At 39.6% G+C, this 27,913-nt stretch overlaps 1 protein-coding gene across 1 annotated transcript; it reads right to left on the bottom strand.

Moving 5' to 3' along the window:
• Positions 1 to 207: 207 nt before the first annotated feature.
• Positions 208 to 26,950, bottom strand: CBLN4 (cerebellin 4 precursor). Its single transcript, XM_063300045.1, has 3 exons — positions 26,650 to 26,950; positions 18,639 to 18,755; positions 208 to 1,202 (listed from the first exon to the last, which is right to left on the bottom strand). Exons 1-3 carry the CDS (start codon positions 26,938 to 26,940, stop codon positions 1,005 to 1,007), a joined length of 606 nt encoding a protein of 201 aa, XP_063156115.1. The 5' UTR covers positions 26,941 to 26,950; the 3' UTR covers positions 208 to 1,004.
• Between the last annotated feature and the right edge of the window lie 963 nt (positions 26,951 to 27,913).

The raw sequence follows: 27,913 nt of genomic DNA, 5'->3' as shown, positions 1-27,913 counted from the left end.
ATAACACCTTGAAAAGGACTGAAGGCTTGAGAAACAGACATCATTAAAAATAAGAGGGAGGACCTTCCATCTCCACCTGATGAATTTAGCTATATCTAAGGAATGCATTCTGCTGATTTTCATTAAGAAGTGGCTACTATTGATCATGTGAATTAAAAGTAAAGACTAAGTGTGTGTGTGTGTGTTTTGTTTTGTTTTTTTAATGGAGCAAGGCTGTTTTGCAGAGGTTTGCCAAAATGGTTCTGTTTAACTCTAGTAAGCAATTTTTGTTAGCCTGATAAATTCTTCCTGGAACTAGAAAATCCTTTCTACAGAATATAAATTCCTTTAGCATTCAAAGAACATCCAACCCACAGATTTTCACAGGGCAGTCCTCTTTGAGTTTAACTATTTGAAGGAAAACATCTAAGTGAATCTTCCAGATGCAGAGCACATGAAAATTAATGAAGTCAATTGCTTATCAGTAACCATTCCTTTCCAACTGAGCAGCATGAATTTATGTTAATTTTTAGTGCAAGGGGAACAAAGATATGATATAACTAATATATTAATGAACAGTTCTTTGGCAGCTATGTATTAATCTTGATTGAAGTTTTGACTCAGAAATTCTTAAATTATAGACCTGGTTGCCAGTCATTTAAAAATGGAATCGGGGGATGGGAGGGAAGAGGCAACTATAATAATTGACTTCTCCCACAAATCCAATATGTCCAGTAAAGTAACTTGGAATGAATCTTGCAGGAAGCTTTATTCTGTAACATCAAGCATAGATATGTATTGTCTGCTTTTAAGTCTTACTCCCAACGCCCAGTATTTAAACACACAAAATTCGTTGAAATCTCAGGATGAGTTCAGACAGGGTCAAAATGCCATACAATAGAATCCAGATTTCACCCATGAGAAACCAAGAAAAAAAAATGAATCCAAAGGATGAGAAGATGGTCTTCAGAGAACAGAAGCAATGATTGATCCACACCTAGGTGAAAGTCACAGGGTGATTGATCTTACAGGGGGAAGACCAGAAAGCCAGAAAATGTGGAATACTGCCATCCTCCAACCAGATTACCTTTCTCCAGTTTAAGGTAAACCTTATCTTCCTTGTCTAGATAGAGTAGAACTCCATTTGTGGCAGCTTCACGAGTGACATCTTTGTCCCCAGCAAAAGCTGAAATGACTGGTTTCCCATTTAGCATCAAGTTCACCTGCCAAAAAAAAAAATTAAAAATTAAAAAGTCCTGAAAAAACTCAAGTTAAGACATAGCCATCCAATGTTACTAAAGTTGATGGGAAGGGTCATTAGAAGGCAAGTGCAGCCTACCAATGTCAACATCTTTTCAGAAGTAGCAGGAACAAATAAATAGGTGAGTTGTATGTGGGAGGGACAGAAGTAGAAAGTTAGACAGCAAGCTGGCTGTAGGGCTGAAAGGATATTTATTTATTTATATATATTTATTTATCAAATTTTTGTCACCGCACAGGGAGGTACTCTGGACAGTTTCCTCCTTCCATGTTGCTATTGTACTGTGGTTTAGCTTTTTCCCCACTATCTCAATGCTATTTAGAAAATTTAGAAAATTAATCTAAAAACTGGCATTCTATACTTTACTTGTCTTCCTCCCCTTCCTCAATAGGTCCTTACCTGTTACTTAGACATGCAAGTATATATGTGCAATGATTAAATCACACCTTGATACATTCATCTTTCTATCAAGATAATTAGATTCATCTATCTCCACATGTGCATATTGTTAAATGATTGTAAGTGGAAACTAATAGAGATGGGTGGACATGGGATCCAGCAAGGCTTTTCTTAGATTCTTATGCTCATTGCTGAAAGCTTCCCATGCAATATATCACTGTAGAATTAGAACTCACACCAAGTCTAAATTGTCCCCTCATTCCATTCGGAAATCTAAATTAAGATTCTGTGACAAATGGCCATCTACCTCTTTGAACATTTCATGATAAAGGGAACCCACCATATTTCTCAAGGGTTGGTTTGACTGTTGACCTACTCTCCTTATAGGATTTTTCATAATGTTCAACTGGAATTTGCCTTGCTGTGATTTGAATCACTTTCTGAAACAAAAGAAAAATGGTGTGCTGTTTTTTGAAGGTTTGAAGAATGCTATCATATCCTGAATCATAGAATATAAAGGGTGAGAGGAATCTCAGATACTACCTATTTCAGCCCGCAGCCCAGTGGAGAACCAACTGCTATAGCAGTGCTGGCCTGTTTCTGTTTAAATATCTCCACTGAAAGAGAGACTACCACCTCTCAAGGAAGTCTGTTCCATCACTGAACAGCTCATATCATTAGGAGTGTATTTCTGAGGTTCAACTGAAATCTACTTCCTGTAACATAAACCCATTGCTTTTTGTCCTGTCTTCTGGAAGAACTCTGAACAACACTGCCCCATCTTCTATGTGAAAACCCACTTCAGAAACTTGAAGACAGTTGTCCTGTTTCCCTGCAGCCTTCACATTTCCAGGCTAAATACCTCTGAACTGTTTCTCACACATGTTTCCTTCCAGGCCTCTTATTTTCTTTTTTCTTCTCCTTTGGACACACTCCAGGTAGGCCAGTGTACTTCCTAAAAAGTGGTTCCCAGAAATACAATATTCTAAATGTGGTCTGACCAGTGCAGAATAGGGAGGAGCAGTGACTTCTGACCAACATAGAATAGAAACTGTGAGAAGGCATAGGCTTCTTTTATCAAGCCGAAACATAATTCCCTCATTTTTTTCCTTCAAAGGACTTAGAATTTTGTTCTCCAGATCATCTGGTTTGTTTTCCCTACAAACTTGATACGGTTTGCCTGAAACCTTGATCTATGGTCAGGGCCACAACTAGTGGGGGGCAACCGGGGCATGTGCCCTGGGCACCATGCTGGGGGGGTGCCAAAATGAGTGCTGGGGGGGGTGCTGAAATGGGCACGGAATCCATGTTTACCCCGGGTGACACAGACCCTAGTTGCGGCCCTGTCTATGGTGCCTAAAATTGGGCATGATGTTCAAGACAGAGACTTTATCTATATAAACAGAACAGATTTTTTTTTTAAAGAGCAGATTACTAAAGCATCCTGGTAATTTAAGATATCCAAATCTGGGAGAAATTTGGAAAGTGGAATAATTGGGTTGGTTATTTATCTTTTTTAAACATTCTTAGTTTGCCCAGCCTATATGTATATGGTTAGACACAGCCATGCTACAAACCAAGCTGTGCATTTACTTATGGTATCATGTTCACCAGTGGGGTAATCAATCACCTATTTTATTATTTTGTAATGTTTTGACCATGCTGGGGCTGCTAAACATGGGCTGGCCTGGATGGGTCAATCTGATATATAAAGCTGAGAACTGAAGTTTTAAGGGCCTTATTTCCAAACATTTTCTTATGACTATGAGGCTTTTCCAACCAAACAGCTTGTGATTCTCAAATCTAATTACCACTAGTCTTATCAAACTTAAATTTGCCATCTGAATTGCTGACATCTTCCTAGGCCATTTGTAAATCCTTCCAGTGTATACCTATTGTGATGATTCTTCTCATCTGATCATAACTTGGCCCATAATTTAATGACTCATAAATGACTGTGCAGACTGACACTCTGGTATGTCAACATTTTTACTTACTTTATTTTATTTTAAATACCAGGGGAAAAAATCTTATTTTATGAGGTTAATATGTTCATGAGATGCATAGACACATATACACACACTTTTTGCCACATCTGCCATCAATTGCATATAAAGATGTTACAGGAAAAAAGTTTCTCAGTAAAATGTAAAAAAAATTAAGGAACAAAACTTGCACAGCAAAACAAATGACAATAAAACACATAGGTCTTTATATTTTATCTATCTATCTATCTATCTATCTATCTATCTATCTATCTATCTATCTATCAAATTTGTCCCCAGAGCCCCAGAGGGACTCTCTGGGCAGATATATGATACACACACACACACACACACATGCATATACATGTAAATCCTAGAAACCTTAAGACTACATTAAGTACAATACTCAGTACTAAAGAGTCTATGGATAACTTTATTTAATCAAAAACCTGGTAGTGCAGTGAAAATCAATAGAAGACAATCCATTGATGATCCATAGTACATCATTCTGGCAATACGAAGCCACATAGCCCCATGGTTTTGCAAAAAAACCAAACCAAACCAAACACCAACTTACTGATCAGTGTCAGTGAGTCATAAAGTAATTTGCTCAGTTTTGGTTTAGCATATTCTGGAAACTCAATCAGAGTAATTTGTAAAGCTTAGCATGTTGTGTAAACCCAGCCGACTAAATTTTATTTCACAAACTATGGTCAAACAAACCATAACTTATCAAAAAGCTTGAACCACAGAAATATAGTCACAGAATCTTATGGGTAGAGATTCCAGATAGCATAGTTGTATGATATAGAGTTGTATAGAATCAGGGGCGTTTTCAAACCATCGTAACAAAATTTCAACAGGGATCTTAAAATAGAGAATGAGATCAGATTAAAAAATCATGGGAGCTTAGCATATATGCCAAAGATTTCAGGTTCAATCTCCAATCAAAAGAATCAGAAGCAGATAACTGAAAAAGCTTCTAACTAAGATCCTATAAAGCTGTAAAAACTTGGGGGGCACAAGCTTGTTCCCTGATATCTTCACGGACACATCCATCCATATGATTAGCCCTGCTGGATCATTGTCAAGCTTTTCATTTCTCTTAGTTGCCAACCAGATCCATCTGAGATGCTCAAAAGCAAAGGATGGACACATACCATTCTCCTGTTGTTGTGTTTCTCTGCAACTGGTATTTGGAGGCATGCTGTCCCAACATTGTCCATGTTGTTTTCTTGACAACAATTCAGACTGGTCTCCCACTCCTTTCTTCCAGAATGGGTTTTCCACTTCCCAGTTCAGACATCAGCACTGGTTTTTTCTAAGGAATCTCCCATCCAAGCACTAACCAGATCTAACCATGCTTAGCTTTTTCAAATACAACCAAGGTCAATCAGGGTCAGCCATCTGTCATCAACAGTAGAAGTGATAGACTTGGTGTAAAGCAGTTTCCTATGTTCTGAGTGGAAGACAAAACTGAAAATGTCCCAAGAACCAAGAACCTTAGTGACTCTTAAACTGACCAGCCAAATGTGTTTTTTTTAATCCCACCTTCATTATTTTTATAAATAACTCAAGGTGGGGAACATACCTAATACTCCTTCCTCCTCCTCTTTTCCCCACAACAACAACCCTGTGAGGTGAGTTGGGCTGAGAGAGAGTGACTGGCCCAAGGTCACCCAGCCGGCTTTCAGGCCTAAGAGGACTAGAACTCACAGACTCCTGGTTTCTAGCCCAGCACCTTAACTATTCCTAGAAGGCAGATCAACAGGCATAAGCATGCTTAACATTAAACTGGCTCTTCCCAACTGTTGCAGATTTGATGAATTATTGTGTCTTGCAGTACTAACTCTGCAAACTTCTGTATTTATTTCCCAGAAGTAAGTCTCATTTAGTTCAGTGGATAAACTGCCAAACAAGTGAGCAACAAAGAAGATGACTCTCGATATGATCTTAAATTATTCCCAAGTTGTAAGCATCATTGAATTTCCTTGAAATAGTGATCAAAGCAGTAGCAAACAGAACATCCTAGGGAATTGGAAAATAGCCCAGAAAGTTCAACAGAATCACATTTAATTTCAAATGGGGACTTCTTTTTTTTTCATTTAAAATGAGAAATGTAACTAGATGAAATATAAAAGGTACAGACAGAAATGTAAGACTGCTTCAGGGAGCTTAGAAATTATTTTAAAACAACATAACAGGAGTTCAAATAAAATACACAACACAGACTAGAAAAGGCACAAACAATTTTGAAATGATGCCAATATGGTTTAAAAAGGTAAAGTATAAAAGGTGAGAAAGCTTTATTTTACAAAATGGGAAAAAGTGAAAATAAACCTCAAAACAAACTGACATGACGTACAGCATCAGTGGGACAAATCAAGAAGAGATCAAAGGAGCCAGTATCCATGACATGCAAACTAATAACAACAGAATCTAAATTCATCAGGAATGCAGATGTCAATGATGACAATAAAATAGACAGTGAATACCTAATTCTGTCTTCTGGTGAAAGTTACGTCACTTTTTTCCACTATAGTCTTGGAAAGTTTGAGAATTTCTTTCTAATTTCTTTAAGTAATGTTTTTAAGTTTACCTTATTGTGGAGGTCATAAAGGGTGCTATCACTGGGGTGGTTGTTTTGTTTTTGTCATATATTTTTATCGCTCTGAAGCTTTTCTGATGCCCTGCTTCCAAATCTGGAAGAACCGTCATTGGTTAATTTCTTTCATCATACTCCTCCTTAGGATTTAAGTTTAGGAAGTCATGAAGACTGAAAACCACTGATCAGCAGTCTCTGTAACATGTCAAGTTATGACATCATGATGTCATCATGCAAATATCTATTTGTATCATGCTGTCTGATGCAAGTATACCAACTGTGTCAATTGTGTGATAATGTCATGGCACACATGTCATTTCCCCCTTGCCCTTCCTGTGGGTGAGGTGATCAAACAATAAATGGACGTTGTCCAATATCCTGTGGCCAACTCATAATAAATATAAACAAATCCACTCCATCCAGGAATATTTCACCAAAATATTGTTCTAAACAAATTTAGAAAGGATTTTTTTCATCAAATTGAATTAGAATAGAATTGTAGGCAGGGATGGGCAATATCTTCTGCCAGAAGCCACTGTGAGATCTTGGAATGGTATGGAGTGAGGTGGTGAATTCACCAGATGAGATTTCTTACAGAAAATAAATGTGGACAACCTTCCTGAGGCTTAACACTCCTGATTCACAGCTAATTTGTCTTTAAATTTGTTTTCCCCTCAATAAGCTATTTTGCTGATGGTATTTTGGTGGCCTGATCCTGGAGAGCTTTTGGGACTGACATAATAGGGTAGAGAAGCATGTGGTCCTTGAGGCCACATGCTTCAAGGAGTCATAGAGCCATAGACCAGGAGGATCCACCTGGGTCATGGAACCCAACTACTTGCTTAGTGCAGTCTTTGAAATTCAAACATCCCCACCTATCCAACTCTACTGGATCACATCCATTGGAGGGGATCCCACCATCGTTTTGGGAAATTGGATCTCCAGTTGAACTGTCCCTTTTTCTAGCATTCAGTCTTCTTGTACTTTAAATCCATTATTTTGTGTTCTGCACTTTGGAATGAGAAACAACAGTCTTGACCTTCTCTTTGACATTATTTCAGATATTGAACATAGCAAAAGAGGCCAATGGGGCTGCAGAAAAAAAACACCCCTTATTAAAACCAGAAAGTAACCAAGGAGGTGAAAAAAGAGAAAGAATGGTACATATATTTAACCCAGAATTGTCATGATGGTGTCAGAGAGATTAGAGCTCAGAATGAGCTGCCGTTGGTAAAGGATGATAGGAACAACAGAAAGGGCTTCCTCAAATATGTTCAAAACAAGAGGAAGAGAAATGAATCAGTATACCAGCTGCTCAGTCAAAACGGAAAAATATTAAGAGGTTACAAAGAAAAGGCAGTTACTCAACTCCTAATTTCCCTTAAGTTGCCTTCAACAAAAGGGTATGCTTTCCATCTGGAAACTATGAAGAGCAGGATGGAAGGACTGCTTGATAAAAATATGGTCAGATCTGTTTACTTTGAATGAGTTTATATATCCAGGACCAGCTGAACTGGGTATTAAGGTACTGAAAGAACTTGCTGATGGTCTGACTGAACCTCATGTATGTGAGAAATCCTCATGAAAGGTGAAGTGCCAAATGACAGGAGGAGGACCAATGACTCTACTTGCAAAAAGGAGAGGGAAACATGGAGCCAGGGAAGTAGAATCAAAACAATCTGATTTCAACATCTGGGATAATCCTGTGGCAGATAATGAAGCAGTTGATCTTGAAAGCAAAGCAGTAATTAACAGAAGGCAAGATAGATTTAAAAAAAACAAAAAACAATTTCCTTAATAGATTATGGGAGTATTTTCTTGCTTCCTTGATCTTACCAACCATGTGTGGGGTCTGGCATCTACAGAGGAGGGGCAACTTCCAAAACACATTTTAAGAAGAGGGAGCAAGAATGCAAGAAAGCACAGAATTGGTCCTCTCCCTTTTCACTAATGAAAACTGTTCACCAGCTGCAGCAACCAATTGCACAGAGACCCTACCACAGAGATGCACAACCCAAAGCCCTAACACTCTCCCTAATCTCCAAAAGCTTTGTTTTCTTTCTTCCTGGATATATACCCCATCTGTCTGTTTATTCTAACTCCCGAGGCAATTCACCATACTAAACAATGCAGTCTATAAAACATAACAAAAGCAAGAAGATTTGAAGCAAAGTCAACATGATAGACAATTGTTAGAAGAATTAGTAGATCAAAGCTAGGCAAAAGAGATGTGTCTTCTTAAATCCTGAAAAAAAATGAGAGACAATTACATATCCTTAGGGAGTATATTCCATAAGCTGGGAGTCACACAGAAGAAGCCCCTTGCCAGCAAACAGCTCAGCTTCTGGCAATGGTGGCATATTCAAAATGGCCTCTCCTACTGATGTAAGTGACAGGGCAGGTTCATAGTGATAGGAGCAGTCCCACGATAATCATGCCCAAAGTCATTTAGAGCTTTAAAGGTCAACACCAGCATTTAAACTGGGCCTGGTAGGTAATTGGTAGCCAGGAGACCTTTTAGTATAGACATCACAGAACTCCAGTAACATGTACCAATCAACAATCAGCAGCCTGCCCACCACACTTTTGCACCAATCACAATTTCCAGACACTGGTAAATTCCAAGAAAGCACTGCAGTAGTTAAGATGGGGTATAACCAAGACATGGATAACTGTTGTGAAGTCCAATCAGCTCAAGAAGGGTCACACTGGCATATCTAGCAGCGATTATGCAAAAGCGCTCCTCATTGCAGCCATCACCTTCATATCCAACGGCAGCTGGAGGTCAAGGTGCATTCCCAGTTGTGAGCCTGCTCTTTCTCATGAGTGTGCAACTTTCTCCATACCAACAGCACCTCTATCTTATCTAGGTATAATTGCAATTTATTTACCCTTATCCTGCCTATGATTAAGATTAGGCAGTGTTCATCGCTTCCACAGGGTTAGAAGACAGAGAGCAATAGAAATGGATGTCATCACCATACTGATGGGAACTCGTTCCGAGATTATAAACAATTTCCCCAGTGTTGTCATGTAGATGTTTAACAGCACAGGAGACAAGATAGAACCGTGTGTGTGTGTGTGTGTCTGCACGCACTTTCGAGTCAGTTTTTTGACTCCTAGCAAAGAGGTGCACCAGTCCCTGCAGTTTTCTTGGCAAGGTTTTTTATTTTTTATTTATTTATTTTCTATCCCGCCTTTATTATTTTTATGAATAACTCAAGGCGGGGAACAAACCTAATATTCCTTCCTCCTATTTTCCCCAGAACAACCACCCTGTGAGGTGAGTTGGACTGAGAGAGAGGGACTGGCCCAAGGTGACCCAAATGGCCTTCATGCCTAAGGCAGGACTAGAACTCATGGTCTCCTGGTTTCTAGCCTGGTGCCTTAACCACTACACCAAACTAGCTCTCCTATAGAACCCAATAGAGTAGCATAAATCAACAACCCAGGTGTTGAACAGCAGTATCCAAGCATCTCCCTTTGAGCACATCCTGACAGCAAGGACTGAAGCCACTGCAAAACTGTACCTCCAAGGCCCATCCCTGTCTGATGGCCTGGAAGGGTACCATGGTCAATTATATCGAAACCACCCAAGATATCCAAGTGAACTTCTAAAGCACAGTCTCCAGAATAAGTCATTGAAGAAACACAAAAGCAGTCTTGGTACCATATTCCAAAAGGAAACACTGAGAACCAGAAAATCTCATTCATCCACATGTACTTATTTAATTGAGAAGGCCACCCAACTCCAGAAGACTCTAGGTGGCTTGCAGCCTTAACAGCAATGGGAATCAAACAAAAATAAGAAAAGAACAATGGGCATCCTGGAAGAAAACATTCAGCTAAAATCTAAAGGAGCTTGCATCTACCTTAATCCAAGATCTGGGGGGAAAGCCATACTGTCAAAGGCTTTTTAAAGATAATCAGGGTAGTGGCCATGCAGATCTCTGGGGAGGTGCTATGCCAAAGGGCAGGCATCATGACCAAGAAGGCATACTTCCTTGGACCTGTCAGGTGATGTTGCTTGATCAACAGGATCTGGGGCATGCCCATTCTATCTGATTGTACAGGATGGACAGAAATAGGTAATCTGTCAGATAGCTAGACCCCATGCCAGGAAGGATTTTATAGGTTGTAATCAGCATATTGATGCATTTGGAGCTGTAAGGCAATTTTTTTCTCAGTCTCCTTATCCAGGCAATAAAATCATCTGCATCAAGATATGGCCTCTCAGAGCACCTCCAACATTTGCCATCAAATTTTAAAGTGGCTACAGGGCAATATTATTAAAAATATAGGAAATAATGAAATTAAGTGTTGGGTATGTGGGCATTTGGAAGTCAAGAGCGACCCTCCTGCCCTATGACTAAGCTTTGTAGTGATACTGTCCATACAATGGCATCTGCACTGGGATGTTCATCCAGGGAGGCTATTGTTCCTTTGAACTGTTTTCTGTTCAGCGAAATGCATATAGGAATTCTTGTCACAGCATAAGAATGTCTTCCTCTTTTGCCCTGATTCCTGGCCCTTTTTGAAAATATTCTGCATACTTTTACAAAAGAAGGCACAAACAAGACACTGGAAATGGATGGCTGCATTTCACTTGGCAGACTAAGAAAAATGTTGTTCGCAGGGGTGCCAAGGATCTAACAATATCTATCCTTCCAGCACAAATTAAAGTGCCTTAAGGCTCAAGGGCTCACTTGAACCCCACACTCCTTTTCTTCTTGCTCAGGAATGTCCATGGGGGTCAAGATGGTGGCCTCAATGAAAATGCCGTGTGCATGTAAAAAGGGAGGGGCTGTAGTCCCAGGGTCATGGCCACCATCTTCATTTTTTTTTTAACCCTTCTTGCAGATGCCCTGTTCTCACTCCATCCGGGGGAAATATTGAAATAACTAATGTTCATGTTGATGTTATGTTATTTTTTATGTTATGCATGGTATGTTTTTCCTGACGAGTTTTCCTGTCTTGATCAAAAGGTGTTGAACTATCTGTTCATGTCAAATACTGAATCATTCTTTGGAGTGCTGCCTCCCGCATACTTGGAGTTTAGAGCAATTGCTTATCCTTGATAGTATTCTGATAGTATTTCAAAGAAAAGCAGTGGTTGAGTTGGCTGTACCTCGCATCTTAATTCCTTCAAAATGCCTCTGCACCCCCAATATAGAGCTGAGGTTGATTCATTTGAAACTTCAGAGCACCAGAAAAGGAACGACGGCCCACCTCAAACAGCAATTCCGATCCTGTCGGAAGAGGACGTATCATCCCTGTCACCCCATCAGATGTTCTTTTTACAAAGTCTGGAAGAGGACATGTGACTGCCATCCGTACTACTAAATGAATAAATGAAACTCTTTGGGTTTATTTGATGTTTCCAAGTACCTGGAGTGGGTTTTTTTCTTTTTTCCTGGCACAAGGTGCTTCGTAGATGTTTGTGTTTGAACATAAATACTATCAAAAGGATAACCTTGTTAAAATTTTGGTTTTATTTGTACTTTTATATTTAGTAGCCAAAGTCAGAGTGCTACAAAAGTTCTAAAGTCTTAGCAATTTACAGTGAAAGACAGATAAAACCAAATTATATCCTAGTCAATAATTCATTAAAAGGAGGTAGAAGAAGGAACTGCAAGTACGGAAAGCTCTTTTTTTAAAAAAAAATATTATTTACTTTAAAAAGAAAGCATGGAAATGAACACCCAGCATGATAGACAAAGTTATTTAGAATTCACCTTCCTAATATGTTACATTACCTAGGTATTGGGAGAAGTTAAAAAAAAAGAAATAAAGAAAAGACACTTCCAGATTTTAATGAAACAAATTATAATCATTCCACTGTTGCGGGGGGTGGGGGGCAATATTTCTAGATCTTCATGTAGCCAAGTTAAATTTGGATGAAGGGCCATATCTCTGGTGACCACTGCCCTTACCATGGCATATTTGTCTGCTGCAATTATGTTATTACTAAGTCAAATATAATTATTTTTCTAAGAAAAAAACAGAGTGACCTCAAAAATCAAAACAGGGCCAAATGTAATGAATGCCTATTCTAAAACACTCTCAGACTCATGAGCAGGAATTCAAAGATATCTGATTTATTAAAGAATAGTATGCAGGATCACAAAGAAAGCTGAGAATGATAAAAGCGCGCCAAATGCAAACAAAAAACCCTCGGTGCAAACGAGATCCCTCCCCCCATAGAATCTTCCCAAGTTCACAATCCCAGGTGCTCCTAACGGTTTCTGATGGTCTGCAGGAAAAGTCCTTGAACAGAGCACATAACCCAAACACATTCCATTGTAAGGAACACAGATACAGAGCTTGGCACAAGGTTTCACAGCAGCTCCCTCCCAAACAGATACGCGCGTCAGCGCCATGGCATGTGAAACGTTATGATGTACAGTGCACATTGAAACAGTGAACATGACACCAAAGCATTAACTGAACTAGGTTGCATGTATCTGCATAGGAGTATGAAAAAATAAAAATTTGGGTAGATCCTTGGAATCATGATACTCCACAAAGGTTATTTCCTATGCCAAAAAGCTAGGCATATTCATTGCAGTAACTTTCCAGGTATTGCTGGAAAGAAAAATATGAAGCCAATGTCATACATAGTTTTTGGGTGTAATGCTGGGGACCATGCTGCAGAATATAGGTGGGCCCAGCATAAAGTGAATGAGGCCAGGAAAAAAGCTGAATTGTATTATGACTTTTACTATTATCATATCATCACTATTAATATGACTTTTCTCATTTTTTAATAATGTTCTCCTTTTGTCACATTCAGAATTAGAACTGGTGGCAACCATCTCCAAAGGTGCATGCACCTCAGGGTCTCTGATTGATTGATTGATTGATATTGATTGATATGGCTGCCAATCTCTCTCTGGGCAGCTAGCACAAATTTAAAAACACAATATAACAATACATATCATGTATGTATTTATACAAACAGAAAACCACAGAACTTCGCAATCATAAAAAAACCCCTACCCCCATAAGTGGTAGAATATAAATATTTGAAGGTTCATATGAGTTTCTACATGAGAGCTATTTAGCAGATTGCATTAAGTCATCCTTCACTGGCTGAAGTGTGAGAATATTAATTATTGCAAGGAATTCACTTGTTTGCTGTTGCTTTTAGGTATGGAATTCCCATGTGCAAAGAACTACAGTATTTACACCCCTTAGTTGTGCCCAAGAACAATACAATTTCATGCTCAGGAAAAGGGGTTAGAATTGGACTGCAATTTCTCTGAAGCTGAAGGGAAACATGAGCATCTGTATGATATGGTAATTGATCTTTTAAGTACATATTTATTCAATCATCAGATAATCATCTGGAAGATTAACAAATCCCATTGCACCCTATATATGATAAAATGGCTTCTATACTGACTACACTGAGTCCCAAATTAGAGATTACACTCCATTAAATTTCTCTAATTTGAACTAGAGAAATGATGGGAAGTGCTCTTTAACCCTTTCACTTTTAGTTGACCTTCAGTTGGAAAATGCCTTTCCTGAACACTTGTTTTCTCTGCAAGGAAACAAATATATTTGGATCTCATTTCTTTTCCTTTGTGGAAAAGCAGTTTTCAGAGCACATACATCAGGAATGGAAACAATTAATTGGACTGGCTTAAAAATTGTGCTTGGAGATTGCCAGTCATCCTTAGATGCTGTGATTTATTCTCCTAGCATTCAGTATAATAAGGAGGGGGTGTTCAAAGCCTCAACTTTGTGTGTGTGTGTGTGTGTGTGTGTGTGTACATTCACTTCTCACCCTCTCATTCCCTATGGGTGGCATGTGTCTTCCTCAACCTCGGGTCCTCTACCAGAGGCCTGGGGGTTTGAGGGTTCTATGCAGTATCTTAGCTGTTCCCAGCACTGCACTCCCATGGACAGAGAGCAATGATGTTGCTCCTGGGATCTGTTGGACCCTCTCTCTCAGCTTGGGAGTCACAGCCGCAAGGGCTCCTACCATCACTGGGACCACTTTGGCCTTCACTTTCCACATCTTCTCTAGTTCCTCCTTCAGGCCCTGGTACGTCTCCAGCTTCTCATACTCCTTCTTCCTGATGTTACTGTTACTTGGTACCACTACATCTATATTTGTGTGTATATATGTGTGTGTGGGGGTGGGTTGCAAGGAAAAAACAGGGCAGAGCTTTGATTATGCTGTTTCAGCTGCCCACTTTGAACCTGTGCTGCAGATGCCCCAGGGGCACAATGCCAGGGCAATGGAGGGCTTCACATAGGTTTTAAGGAATGCATGAGAAAAGGTAGGCAAGTTCACAGTAACACTCTATCCATAAGTCAGTTTAGTCTCCCCCGCACACCAACCCCTGTCAATCCATGCTATCCAACATATCAATTCTTTAATTTCCTGAAAATCAGCAGCAATTGGGAGTGATAGGGGGATACACAAAAGGCCTGAGGAGAACTGTAGCCTTTGTCAGTGTGGTCCTCTGATGCCTGCAAAAGCTCCTTCCAGAACCTGATGCCCTCAGAGAAAACTTAAGATTTGACTTGAATACATAAAATTTCTTTATTGCTGTCACACAACTTAAATGATAGAAAAGCATCATCTACCAAACTAAGAGTCAAATTATGTGTCTATAGCCATGATTCATGGTTAAATCCTGAGTTCTTTCTCCCATCCTGACATTGCAGAGCATGGTAGCCACCCTTTTCTCAAAATTGGTGGTTATAGCCATCTGCATAATGCTTTTATAAGGGACTTCTCTATTCCCAGGCTTCATGCCTTGCTAACCTCAACTCTCACAGTCTCTGAGGCATAGGCTGGCTACTCATGAGCTCAAGCAATGCAAAAGCAGATCACGGTGAAATTGCTCTCAAGCTACTGCAGTAATATATTCAGTGAAATAAAGATAGGCATTATAAGCATATAAGATACATGCTCTGCTGACCATTCATTTCCCCAGATGCCATTCCACCTCCTTGTCATAGCTCATCTTGCCTTTTTTTTAAAAAAAAAAAGAGGCAGTTGGTTGCAGAAATGTAAGGAGGATAAAAGTGAAGCCCACAACTACTATTTAGTATGTCTTTCTCTGGGATGAGTTTAGGTTTATCGTCTGCAATGATGCTGAAGTAGAAGTGAAAGAGTGCTTTTAATCTTCCACCAAAGTACAAAAAAACCTTCTAGCAATCCCTCAAAGTCTAATAATTGTCTTTATAACATCATGGCTCCTGAAAAACAATGAAATCCACAAGAGTAGCCAAGGGCCAAAACAAGCCAACTTGGTGAACAAATCTCTGGTGTCATTCTGTGCCTTCTACAGATTCAAAAGTATATGATATCATCTTAGAAGGGTGGCTATGCATACAGAAAACTCTCCAGAATTGCTTTGATAATAACTCCTCTTCCCCCATCAAAAAGCCTCTTCTCCATTACAATCAAAGGAGGTTCTAAAGCTACAACTAGATACGATAAAATGTCTGGGTGTGAAATATGGAGACTTTTTATTGCTGGCACCTTACTTCCACAAGACCTCCTCTGAAACATCTGGATTTAGATGCTTCCCTATTTTGTTTCAATTGAGTCTTGATTATACAGTATTTTTGGTTCAGATTTTTTAAAAGTAAGAAAGTAGGGTTAGCATCCCATTGCTTTAAGTTCTCAGTGGCTACATATTCATATTTTATAGCAGATGGGTTGGTTTTAGAGATCATTATCTTTTACTGTTCTTTTATTACAGCCATTGGTTACTTTTTGGTGGTGGTGTTATATGATTTTGTTATATTCTTGTTTGCCATTTAGAAAGATAAATGTAATGTGAAGAACAGCAAATACATTTCATATCTGCACTTGGCTGCATCCGTGCTTGGAAGATATTAGGGTCAGGCCTGGTTGATACTTGGATGGGAAACTCCAGGGAACACTAAGGATGGAGCCTCGCCTGGGAAGTTGAAAAACATCCTAGAAGAAGACAGTGGAAAACCACTTCCATACTGTTGCCAAGAAAACTGCATGATTATGTCCTTATAGTCATCAGAAGTTGAGCATGAATGTAAATAAAATGTAGATAAATAGATGATAGATGATAGACAGACAGACAGACAGACAGACAGGTGTGTGCTTGTAGTGATAGAGAATTATGAGTTAATTCTGTGCAGAATAGCTTCTTTCATCAGTCCTAATTCTACTGCCAATCAATTTCAAGGGGAATGACCTGAAGTTCTAATGTTATTATCTATAATAATTTCAGGGATATCTCCATAGAGTTATTATGAGTCAGCCTTAGACATATTTGCTTAGAAATGTCAATTCAGCAATTCACTTCTGAGAACATTCATCGACATCCAATGGCATTTCATGCAAAATTCTTATACCACCACAATCATACCAAATATTTCCTGTCCATTTCTGGGCCTAGTTCAAAGTTTTGGTGCTGACCTTTAAAGACTAGTATTATTTGGGGCCAGTGAGGGTAAAGGAACGTCCCCACTCATACATAGACACTCAACCACTTAAGTCTTCTTTGGAGAACGTATTTGGATACCTCTTGTCAGTGAAATGAGGCCAGTGGCTACAAGGCAGAATTCTGAGCTGTGGCATCTCACTTCTTGGATGCCACTTGCATGCCACTTTGAAGTTTGCTCTTCATATAGCACCAGCTAAAGACCTACCTCTTCTCCATGGCATTTTAGAGTTTAACACTTGCATTTTGACCTTTTAAAACCCTGCATTATATTGAGGCAGAGCCAGTTCAGTGTAGTGGATAAGGTATTGGACTAGAAACTGGGCGACTGTGAGTTCTAGTCCTGCTTTAGGCACAAAGCCAGTTGGGTGACCTTGCGCCAGTCATTTTCTCTTAGCCCTAGGAAGGAGGCAATGGCAAACCACTTCCAAAAAAAAGCCTTGCCAAGAAAACTGCAGGGACTTATCCAGGCAGTCTCTGAGAATCGGATTTTTCATATTTTATTAAGTTATGTCCATCATTATGGCCTTTTATTATTTATATCTATTCCTATAAAGCAGCGTTTTGTAATCTGGGAAACTTCAACATGTATGGAGGTCAACTCCTAAAGTTCCCCAACCAGCATGGCCATTGTTAAGAATTCTGGGACACACATTTTAAAGTTGATCAGTTATGAACCACAGCTATAAAGAGAGATACACACATCTGCATGGATATAGACATTCTCTCTGGATAATGTTTTAAAATATATTCATTAGATTTATGTACTGCTTTTCTCCAGCAGCTTAAAGCAGTGTACCAGAACAGCAACCTTGTAAGGTAGGTCAGGTAAAATATGATGAGTGGTGCAAAATTGGCCATTGAACTTCCATGACTCAGTGTGGACTTAAATCTGGGATTTGCAATCTGAGTCCAATTCACTGCATCTGAGTAGGTTAAAAATACCAATCATTCAATGAAAGGATTATCATGGTGATATTTCAAGTTACTATGTGTTAGAAATGTGCTAAAAATTAATCATATCATCCCATCTGTAAGTTCCCCTAAAACATTTTACTGAGTCATACTGGGTGCAGTGGTCACTCAAAATAAAAATAGAGAATAGAACTGTCCCCATGCAGAACACACTTTTCCTGTCCACAATTTGCTGAACCATATGGGGAAGCTGAGGAAAAAAGTTTGGTTGTGATACCATCTGCTAGCTAATGGAGTAGTAGACCAAGTCAAAGATTTGAAGGAATTCTTTGCATAACACAGAATTCTTTAAATAAGAATTTCTTCCGATAAGAGCTTAAAATCATGGTTTCGTAATTTTATCATCTGCACATTCAAAGAAAAACTTTCTGCTACTATCCCTGACCATAAAATTAATTTTATAGGTGGGCTATTGTCAACACTGTATAATAATATTTTTGCTTAATTTTTCCATGAGTTAGTTGGTTAATTAGTTAGTCAAGGGGATATAGTGCCAAAATCCAAGCACTTTTTAAATGCTTTTGATTTCAGAATTACTTAAACCAATGCCAACTTAATTTTGGCTGGATTGCACTCATGGTATTTGGCATTCTTTGATAGGTGAGTCACAGAAAAGTTGTGTCATGAAACTCAAATTGTTCATTTTGAACAAGCTGCCGTATCTAGAATGGGCATGTAAGACTGCAGTCTGAATTCTCCATTAAAATCTATTGGTATTAGACTTTTTGAGCTATAGCTATCCCTGTAGTTTCATTCATGTTTATACTGCAGTATTACGATATTTTATAATGTTTCTAACTTACAACATGATGCTTTTAAGCTAAAGCCAGTATCCAATATAAGTATGACAAGAAGAAGGAAGGAGGGAAGGAAGGAAGGAAGGAAGGAAGGAAGGAAGGAAGGAAGGAAGGAAGGAAGGAAGGAAGGAAGGAAGGAAGGAAACATTAATCATACTGACCCCACAGATTTTTAATTCAACATACCTGAATTGTTTGGCTCTGGTAGACCTTAATTACATGAAAATTAAAACTGTATATTCCTTTTCTCGGTGCTACAAACACAGACTCCAATGTAAAGAAATTGCCCACATTTACTAGGATCTATAAATGAAAGAAAAGAAACCAGTAATTAATGGAAGCAGTCCATGTTCTGGAAAATAATGAAATAATTATTTTGAATGAACTCAAGTTTCATTATATGTTTTTGCACACTATTCATCTAACACTGCGGTGTGTGTGAGTGATCTGCTTTTACTTCCAAACTGGTTCATAAAAAGATGTTATGCATGCAATTATTATTTGAATAAAACACTCTAATTTTCAGTTACAGGTCTAGAAATTCCTTTCTCAAATCCTCAAATTCCTGGACTTCTCCACATGCTTAGTTGAGAATAAGCACTGCTGAAATTAACAGGAACTTAGTTCTGAGTATGTTTAGAATCACATGACATGTTTTTGTACAGCTAGCAGAGAAGCTGCTTAGTTCCACTCGAGTTCCTGCTGAGCTTCAAGCGGGTGAGTCATCTCATCACATGGAGTTGAGTTACTTGGGTATCTAAAACCCAGTTGTAGCACAAATCTTCAGGTTGTTTAGTGATCCAAGCCTCTCCAAAGTAGCCCGGCAGGTACAAACAAAGCGCAATGAATGCCACCTGCTACATATATAAGCAGAACATCAGCTGCCCCCAAGCTGCTGTTACACAAGCAAGTGCAGCAAGGCATTACAGCACTTCTGAAACATCAAGGTGATCTCCCTAATCGAATGAGAATATTTCAGATTAAGTCATACTGCAGAATCTCCATCTACTGATGGTGCATTTGCTAGGCAGAACTGAACTGGAAGATGCTCAGGTCCATATCCATAGTCCCCAACATGGACAAGCCTGGGTGCAGAGCCAACCACTCAGAATATATAAATGACAACTGGCAGTCACAATCAGCAGTGTGCATGCATGCTTTATTCCCACACTCCTTCCACAACCTTTCTGCACTTGTCTTTCGTTACATATATAGATCCGTGATGCACTCATGACATGAAACTCTACCTAAGGGGCAGATAACATGCTTTGAGTTATATAGCACCAATGTTCTTAGGGTTGTCCTCAGCTGGAAACAGATTCTCCATTCACTTCAGTGGGCAGGATGATTATGTCTTTACGAAGGGTTGTGTCATGGAATATTTTATGATGGTCAATATTTGGTGGCCCAGAGAGTCACCTTTAACTCTGGCATGGATAAGCTTATAATGTAAAATAGGCAGCATGTTGTTGTTGCTGTTGGTTTGTTTCGTTGTTTGTTTTAAGCTGAGTGCAGCCTATTTTAGAGTTTACAGTTCAGTTTGTGAAATGCTTCCATCTCAGAGTAGCTGGAAATGAGGCTGCTGACTTATAATTAGGTAATTCTGGATCTTCACAAAGGGTTTCAAAGGCTGCATGTAGCTCTCAGACTGCACATTGCCAATCCTACATTAAAATGAAGGTTCTCCACTTTGAGCTCTCAGAGAGAAGGTGCAATGAATAAATCAAATTTATGCAGAAACTTTTCAGGCAACTTAAGTGCAAGAAATTATTATGGAGGGGACCAGTTGCAGGTATAATTATTAAATGTAATAACTTTCTGCAGTGCCTATTTCAAACACACATTCCGGGCTTTCATTTGCTGACAATAGCTGGATTTCCTTAATTGGCTTGTTTTGTAACAAATGGGTGCAATCCACAGAAAGTCGGGCATGTTTCAGCCATATTGATCTTGATAGAAAAAAATAGCCTCATTGATTTCAAGGGAAGTTTACGGTACTTGCAAATCTGGGCTGCATTCTTGAACAGGACAGTCAAATCTATTGTTGTCATTTGGAACTTAAATGTATCTAACTTCTTGAAGGAACTCCAACATTTCAACCCTTCTGAGACTGGGCTGTAGTCTCATAAGTGCCTCCCTAGGCTCTTATATTATCAACTGAAACCTTGCTTTGACTCAGATGAGTTCTCAGAAAGAGCACAGCAGGGTCTTTGGAGATGTGTTGCCTACTCTTTTTTAGGGGAGCTTCAGACAACCTCTGACTTCCTCGCCATCATTCTTGCTACACATTTTGCAATCAACTTAAGTCCCTTTGGGATATGTTGGCTTTGGTGAATATTGTGACTGATGGTTTATCCATTCCCTAATGGTAGGTTATCTCACTGTGATTTTTGCTGCAATGACGACAATAATGATGATAACAATGATGATAGCGCATTTCTTTCTATAGTCCATAATAATTAAAAAACCTTTCAGTGAAAGCTGATGCTGTTATGTACAATGTTTTTAGGATCTAGAAGTTAAACTGGAAAAATTCTTGACTAGCTCTAGAGTCTTGAATGTGGTTTTAGACATTTTTCCCCAAAAATGCCAGTGTTGTTATAGCAGGAAAAAAAGGGCACAAAATGAAAGGCCTCACTTCCCTTTCTGTTAATCAGCTCATGATTAACGTTATGAAACTGTAACTAAAGCAATCAGTGCAAAGGGTTATAGACTTCACCTCCATTATCTTCTGTATATAATTCTAACACTGCAAAGTATTCACCTTTTTGTCCTACTAGACTGTGTGCAGATACTCTGTTGCTCCTAAGGAGACCTGCACTTCTGATCATCTATTAGCATTTGGAATCTTGGCTTGTTATAAATTTTAAACATTAGGCATTCCAAAAGAAATCAATACAAAAATCAATTTGTTATGTATTAAAGATGACCATGGGACAATTGTACAATTCCAGACACTGGGTTCAACTGGATTGGGTGACCACATGCTAGATATACCCACGAAAAAGTTATTAACTATTATTATAACTGAGTTTCATTGCAATCAATAGGTTGTACCATTGATTGCAGTAATGTCAGGAGGATTGGTGTACCTGGCATGTTCCTCAACAACATTCTCTTCAAGACCTTTGGATGAGGGTCTGTCTCACTAGCTCTCTCCCCCCATCCCCAATTCTCTTGTCTTTTTATTTATTTCAAATCTTTAATATTGAGGCGTTAAAACATGGCACTCTGGCGGCCATGTGACCCACAGTAGTCGTTCTGTGGGTTTCAGAGCTTTTCCAAAATTGGTAGGATCCTAAATAGGGGTTTGACATGTGAGTTGATTTGGTTTAGTCCCCCCAACCCCACCCCGTCCCCGCATTTGGCAGGTTTGGTAGTTAAGAGGCAGCTTATGCCTTTTGATGAGTTTAAAGTACCTCTCTCCCCCTGAAACGTACTGAAACGTGCACTGTGGCCCCACCCACTTTGGAGTGCAGACTCCACCATTCCACACAAGCTGGGGTTGACCATCAGATAGCTGGAAGTCGTTCACGCTTGTCTAAAAGCAGCATTTCTGTTTAGAAGACCTGCCGCGACATGGGTGTTTCCTAAAGTTTATTCTCCCAGTTCTATAACTATGTTCTACCTTTAATGTAGGAAAGCCGTGGTAATTATCCTGACTTTTTTTATCAATACTACAATTCTTGAATCAAATCTATTTTTGAGGAAGATCTGTAGTTTAGTGGCATAGCTATTTAGAATTCTTGACTTCACCTCCTAAGTAACATCGCTTCTCTATCTATTCCTTACAACCTTAGCGTAAACTTCATCTTTCCCATTAAGCTTGTGGTTAATCTCATAATCCTTATCTCTTGCAGAAATGATGGCTGAGTTCATTGAGAAACATACATTTCTGTTCTTTGCTACTCTTGAGCCAATCTCTCTTCCCTAACTCTTATCATCATCATCATCATCATCATCATCATCATCATCATCTGTCCTGGCCAGTTCTGCAATGCTCTATCCATTAACTGGGGAATAAGCCCCAATGAAATCCAATCACACTTATTTTTTTTAATAAATATCTGTAGAATTGCATGGCTCTCTATAAAATACAGAGGAATTTATTAGAACCTGAACTATGGTTCAGGCAGTTCCTAGTTTGAATCTCAGCTCTGCCACAAATTTACCAGAGAGTCTGATAGAATATGCTTTTTCCAGCCTCCCCTTAGCACCGTGCTTTGGACCTTTTAAAGCATCGTTTGCCTTTTTGTAATTTGTTGCCTTTAAAATTTGCTTTACCATTTTATTCTGCTTTGTGTGGATCTCCTGCTAACTAACGCTGCTTGATATTTTTTACCAGGGGGCACTGATCAAAATAAATGTAACTTGCTGTGAAATATCTGTTTTTCATACTGTACATTTATTTGTCCTTTCAATTAAATCTGAAGAGTATCTGGAAGCTTCAGCTGGTGCAGAATGCAGCAGTGAGGGCAGTTATGTGTGTTTCTAGAAGAACACACATTACATCTCTGCTCTGCGAGCTGCTTTGGACCAATCTCTTTCTGGGTCCAATTCAAGGTGCTGGTTTTGACCTTTAAAGCTGCCCTACATGGAATGGGGCCAGGTTATCTGAGGGACTGCCTTTCCCCATTATATCTGCCCATCCCACCAGATCCAGCAGAGGGGGCGTGTTGCGCGTCCCGTTGACTAGGGAGCTTCACTTGGTGGGTCCCAGGCAATGGGCCTTTTCTGCTGTGGCCCTCGCTATACGGAACATTCCTCCCCCCAAAGTGAGGCTGGCTTCATCCCTTTTAACTTTCCGGAAGTCTCTCAAGACCTGGTTGTGTCACAGGCCTGGGAACCCCAGAGGACTGGTGAAATATTAAGATAGCTCCAGTGTAATTAACACCTGCTCGTTTCCCCCCCCCTTTTTTTTTTTTTTAGTTTTGTGCCTTTCATCATTTTAAAGTTTTTAATAATAATAATATTATTAATACTTGTTTGTATACAGCTTCATTGTACACCGCCCAGAGTCACTTGTTTGTGAGATGGGCAGTCATATAAATATGATGAATAAATAAATGAATAAATTCCATACACCAGTGAACCTTTTTTTTACAAGCAGTTCACCCTCTGAAGTTCTCAATAAACTTTGATGGAATAACAGCCACACAGCGTGTTCTTTGCATATAAGGCATGTTTTCTTCAGCAGCCTTCCTCAACCTGATGCCCTTGAAAAAAATTTGACTATAACTCCCATTAGCCTCTGACTACTGATCATATCACTAGGGGCTGACAAGAAATGTAGCCAACATACCTGGCAGGCAAGAGGTAGGGAAGACCATCCCAGATCATTTGCAAAGGATGGAAAGGGATTGTGCCTTGTGAACTAGATCATCCGCTGATCTGATACAGTACAAGGGCAGCTACATCTTTTGTGTGTGTGTGTGTGTGTGTGTGTGTGTGTGTGTGTGTGTATTTCTGTCACTAACATTTAAAGCATAAATGTATCAATCCTCCTGTACAAAACAGTTTCTATAGATCATAGAAAGATAACTGAAAGGTTAGAATCAATAACACAAAACCGTAGATTCAGTACAAGACTAAACTTTACAAACAGCTATATGATAAATTATTATTAGCACAAAAACTTCATATAGCATATTATTAAAATAATAACTATATATTATCATAAAAGTAATGAAATGTAATATAGTGTTCTCTATGACTCTACTATCTAAAAATATAATAATGCCAGCAAAACAAGAAGAACAGCTTCATAACTGCTGTTGTTGTAGAGAGAAAATATTTGCAGGAGTTCTGCCTGGGTCAAGCGCGCAAGGCAAGTTGTGATCCTTTCACTACACCTTGGTGTCAGCAACAAAAGCACACCAGGGAAAGGGATAGATCATCCACTTCACCCCATCCATTTGACCTCATGCCTAAATATGTTTCCATAAGTTCAGTGGAGAGTTAACTAATCTCACTGCATTCAATGGAGCTTTCTTCTCAGTAAGTATGTATAGGATTGGACTGTAAGTTAGCAATATGTTTTGGGATCAGTCAGTGTAGGAATGTACTTCCTTCATTCATGTCAATTTCAGAAGCAATCTCATTTGCATATAGTGAGTAACATATGCTGGCTAATGTGTCCAGTAATGAGTGTGAAGATGTGAGTGGAACCTATGAAGGGAAGAAAGTGGGTAGTACCTCATAGGAAAGCAAGAAGTTAAGAACTTAGCAGAAAGACTGGTGGCATTTTTAGGTGATACACAACTAGTAGAGGGGAGAAGCATATACCTGAAGCATATATTTTTAAAATTCAACTCCCATATCTTGTGTCTGGATAGAAGGGTGAAAACCCTGATCTGTTGCCTTCTATTCCTTTCTTATAGACACAGGTAGCTGTCACAGGGTTCCACCATCTCCATGGCTCTTACACATATACCTGTCTTCTGGTTCCTTGAAAAGGTTAATGACAATGTGACTGAGTGGATTACAAGATTCCTAGGATTCTTTAACATCAGGGAGGAGATGGCAGAGCTGCCACTCTGTCAGAGAATATGCCTTGAAAAGCTAAAGAATAACTTGCAGGCTTAATTAAACCCTTCAGCCACAATTTGAAAGAATCTGCTGTATCTACATTCACATATGCATACACAATATATAAACAGCTGATGGTGAGATATTAGATATGGTACATGGATTTTAAACCAGAATTGGCATAATATAATTCCAATGCCTTTCTCTCTTCTCCTTCAACACATGGATCTTTGCCAGTCCAAAATTACACCCTTGTAAACTGCATCAATTTCAGCAGAAAAGCTGACACATTTGTTTAATTTTCCCATGATTGTATCAAGACAGATTGAAATTGACAATCTAATATGTTATTTTGGAAAGTAAGAGGAACAGTTCTTTTTTTTTTTTCCCCAAAAAGACAGGTATATACATGGATAAAGGAATTATTGTTGTCTATTTTCAGGAATGGGTTTAGAAGAAGGTGGGAGTGCAGAAAGTCTTTCCAAGGCTGCAAAATTCTGCAGTGATGCAACTAAGGTGCAGTGAGTTTTTCAAAGGACTGCCTCCATATTCTAGTGTTATCTGACTCAGTTTCATTACTACATCCATGCCAAATTCATGCCAATGTAACTGCACCAGAGTAAGTCTGGTGAAGGATGTAGGTTCTGAGGGGTGCAGATTTTGAAACCTCATAAAGGTATTGAAGATTTTGAAGATTTTGAAACCTCATAAAAGATTTTAAAGATCTAAGATTTAAAGATTTTGAAACCACATAAAAGATTTGAGCAGCTGGGAAATCTGGCTGCAAATCAGCTGAAGAGCTCCTGGAGAATTGGAGATTTCCTTTGTGTATCTTCACTTTATCTTGCCTCCCTCTACTTTAGAGCCTTTAACAAATTTCCAGATATTTCTTCAAGACATCCAAGTTAAAATGAAATACCAAAATCTTATGCATTACTATTTTTAAGTAAACATTCTCAAGGATAAAGTACAAGGATGCATAAGTAAGTTGATCTTTATAGTCTTCCATCAGTACTAATCTCTTTGAACCATCAAATCATTCCTGGATTGTCCAGTATTCCCTCATTTATTCCAGTTACATAAAGAATGGTAAAATTGTTTCCTATGTGATAATCAGCACAGAGATAAGCCCTTGTTTTTGAATTCCTGTGAATTCCTAACTGCCAAAACTTATTTAACCCTCCACATGCCTTTAAGAATAAAGTGGAAATGTAGAAATTGAAATCAATAAGTAATAAAACAAATAATTGCATTCTCAGAGGAAAGCTTGTGTGAAATTGCTATCCAACTTAAGAGGAAAAACAAAAGAGTGTGAACTGGACAGGGTGACTCAGTGGACCAAAAGCTTCTGTCTCCAGTTCCTAAGTTTCAGCCCACTCCTTTCAAAGGAGGATTAGAGAGTTCACAAATCAACTCCACCTGTTGATTCCCACCTACTGTCCTTATCCTATCTCATCTCAGTACTGTGAGCAGCTGCCTCCCACTCCACTTCTAACCTAGTCCTTTCCCAAGAGTGAAATTGCTTTTTTAAAAAAAAACCCGTCATGCCTTAAACAAAACTCAGGCAAAAGCAACTTCCCCCACTCCAAACACACGCTCCTTCTGTCAGGAGGAAATGATTAGAATGTCCTCCTACTTATGGCAAGATATTCATTTATGTTCTTTTTACCTGATCAAAATAGATTATCCTAGTTTTGTTGCTCATCTCAGAAGGTTCATGGTTGGTACTCCTGACTGCCGAGAAAGCAACCTTAGAATTAGCAGCCCGTACAGAGATCCCCAGAGGAGAAGAAGAGGATCCCTTAGAATCGGTCGCTGGGTTGGAATCGCAAACTACCAAGCATTTTCCTTCCAGTACGATCGGTTCCGTGTCATTCTGCGCCCAGACGGGGAAAGCGGAGAGAGCCAGCGTTAGGATGATGGTGGGTACCATGGACAGCGCCCTGCTTAAAGCCCCCATGTTCAGCACCAGGAGCAGCGGACAGCGAAGCCTTGCGCGGAGCGCCCCAACGTTCTTCTCCTTCCACCTCTCTCCACGCTTACACAGACCACGCCACAAAGCCAGCTATAGCAGCCCTACCAGCAGCGGAGGGGGAAAAATCACACTCTTACACAGACACAGGCACACAGGCACACACACACCGCTTGCTACCAGCGCAACAGCAGCAGCAGCAGCAGCAGCTTCTTCTGAAAATTTCCAACATTTCCAGCGGAAAAAGTCTGTCCTCCCTCCTGTTTGATTCTGGAGGGAGGGATCCTTTAAAAAGCAATCGGAAATGTGCTTCCAAACACCTCCTGGACCAAATCGGCTCTTCCCGGTGCCCCTTTCTTTGCCATTGAACCCCCCCGCTCCCAGAATCCAGGAGGAGAAAGCTGCGGCTGGGGAGGGGGGGGAGCCCTAAGATGAATTATTGACGAAAGAAAGCGGGAGCGAGATCAGGAAGAAATAAAAACATTTGACGTAGCAATGAGTTGTCTCATCTTGCCCCCCATTCTTGTCCTGCAGGGATCTAGCAGACGCGCTCAACTATTGATGGCAGAGACTTGCTTTCCAAACTGGCTCGAATACTGTGGCTGAGCTCATTTGCCAGGATGCTTTGAAAAAGCGAAGTTCCCTCGCTCTTTACCACGATTCCCCCCAGCGTCACGGCACACAAAAGCACGCCCAACCCTCGCTCCCCCTCTCTCTCGCTCCAGCTCGCTCCACTACAATTGTCTTTAGACGGAGCGTCTAGCAGGAATGCGTAGAATTACATTCTCCGAGGCTACCATCCCAAGCATAACTTTCTCAATTATCTTAAGGATCATATGTCAGGGCAATGTTGTCCCCGTTCTGTTAATTAGCGGTTGCCTCTTCCCCTCGTCTTTGCAGGTTTAACTATTGAGCAATAATCAGTCAAAGGCTTATTGCAATGCAGTATTTAGGCGACAAT

This window comes from Candoia aspera, chromosome 3 (genome assembly GCF_035149785.1).
Source record: "Candoia aspera isolate rCanAsp1 chromosome 3, rCanAsp1.hap2, whole genome shotgun sequence".
NCBI lineage: Eukaryota > Metazoa > Chordata > Lepidosauria > Squamata > Boidae > Candoia > Candoia aspera.
Note: the sequence above shows the minus strand (reverse complement) of the source record. Positions and strands in the feature narration are given on the sequence as shown.

Bases quoted from the DNA above. Each gene is read 5' to 3' on its own strand.
- CBLN4 (XM_063300045.1), bottom strand. From the start codon at position 26,940: ATGGGGGCTTTAAGCAGGGCGCTGTCCATGGTACCCACCATCATCCTA. The intron at 18,756-26,649 runs GTAAAAAGAACA...TTTCATTTATAG, and splicing joins GGATAATCTATTTTGATCAG to ATCCTAGTAAATGTGGGCAA. The intron at 1,203-18,638 runs GTATGTTGAATT...TTTTTTTGGCAG, and splicing joins ACCAGAGCCAAACAATTCAG to GTGAACTTGATGCTAAATGG.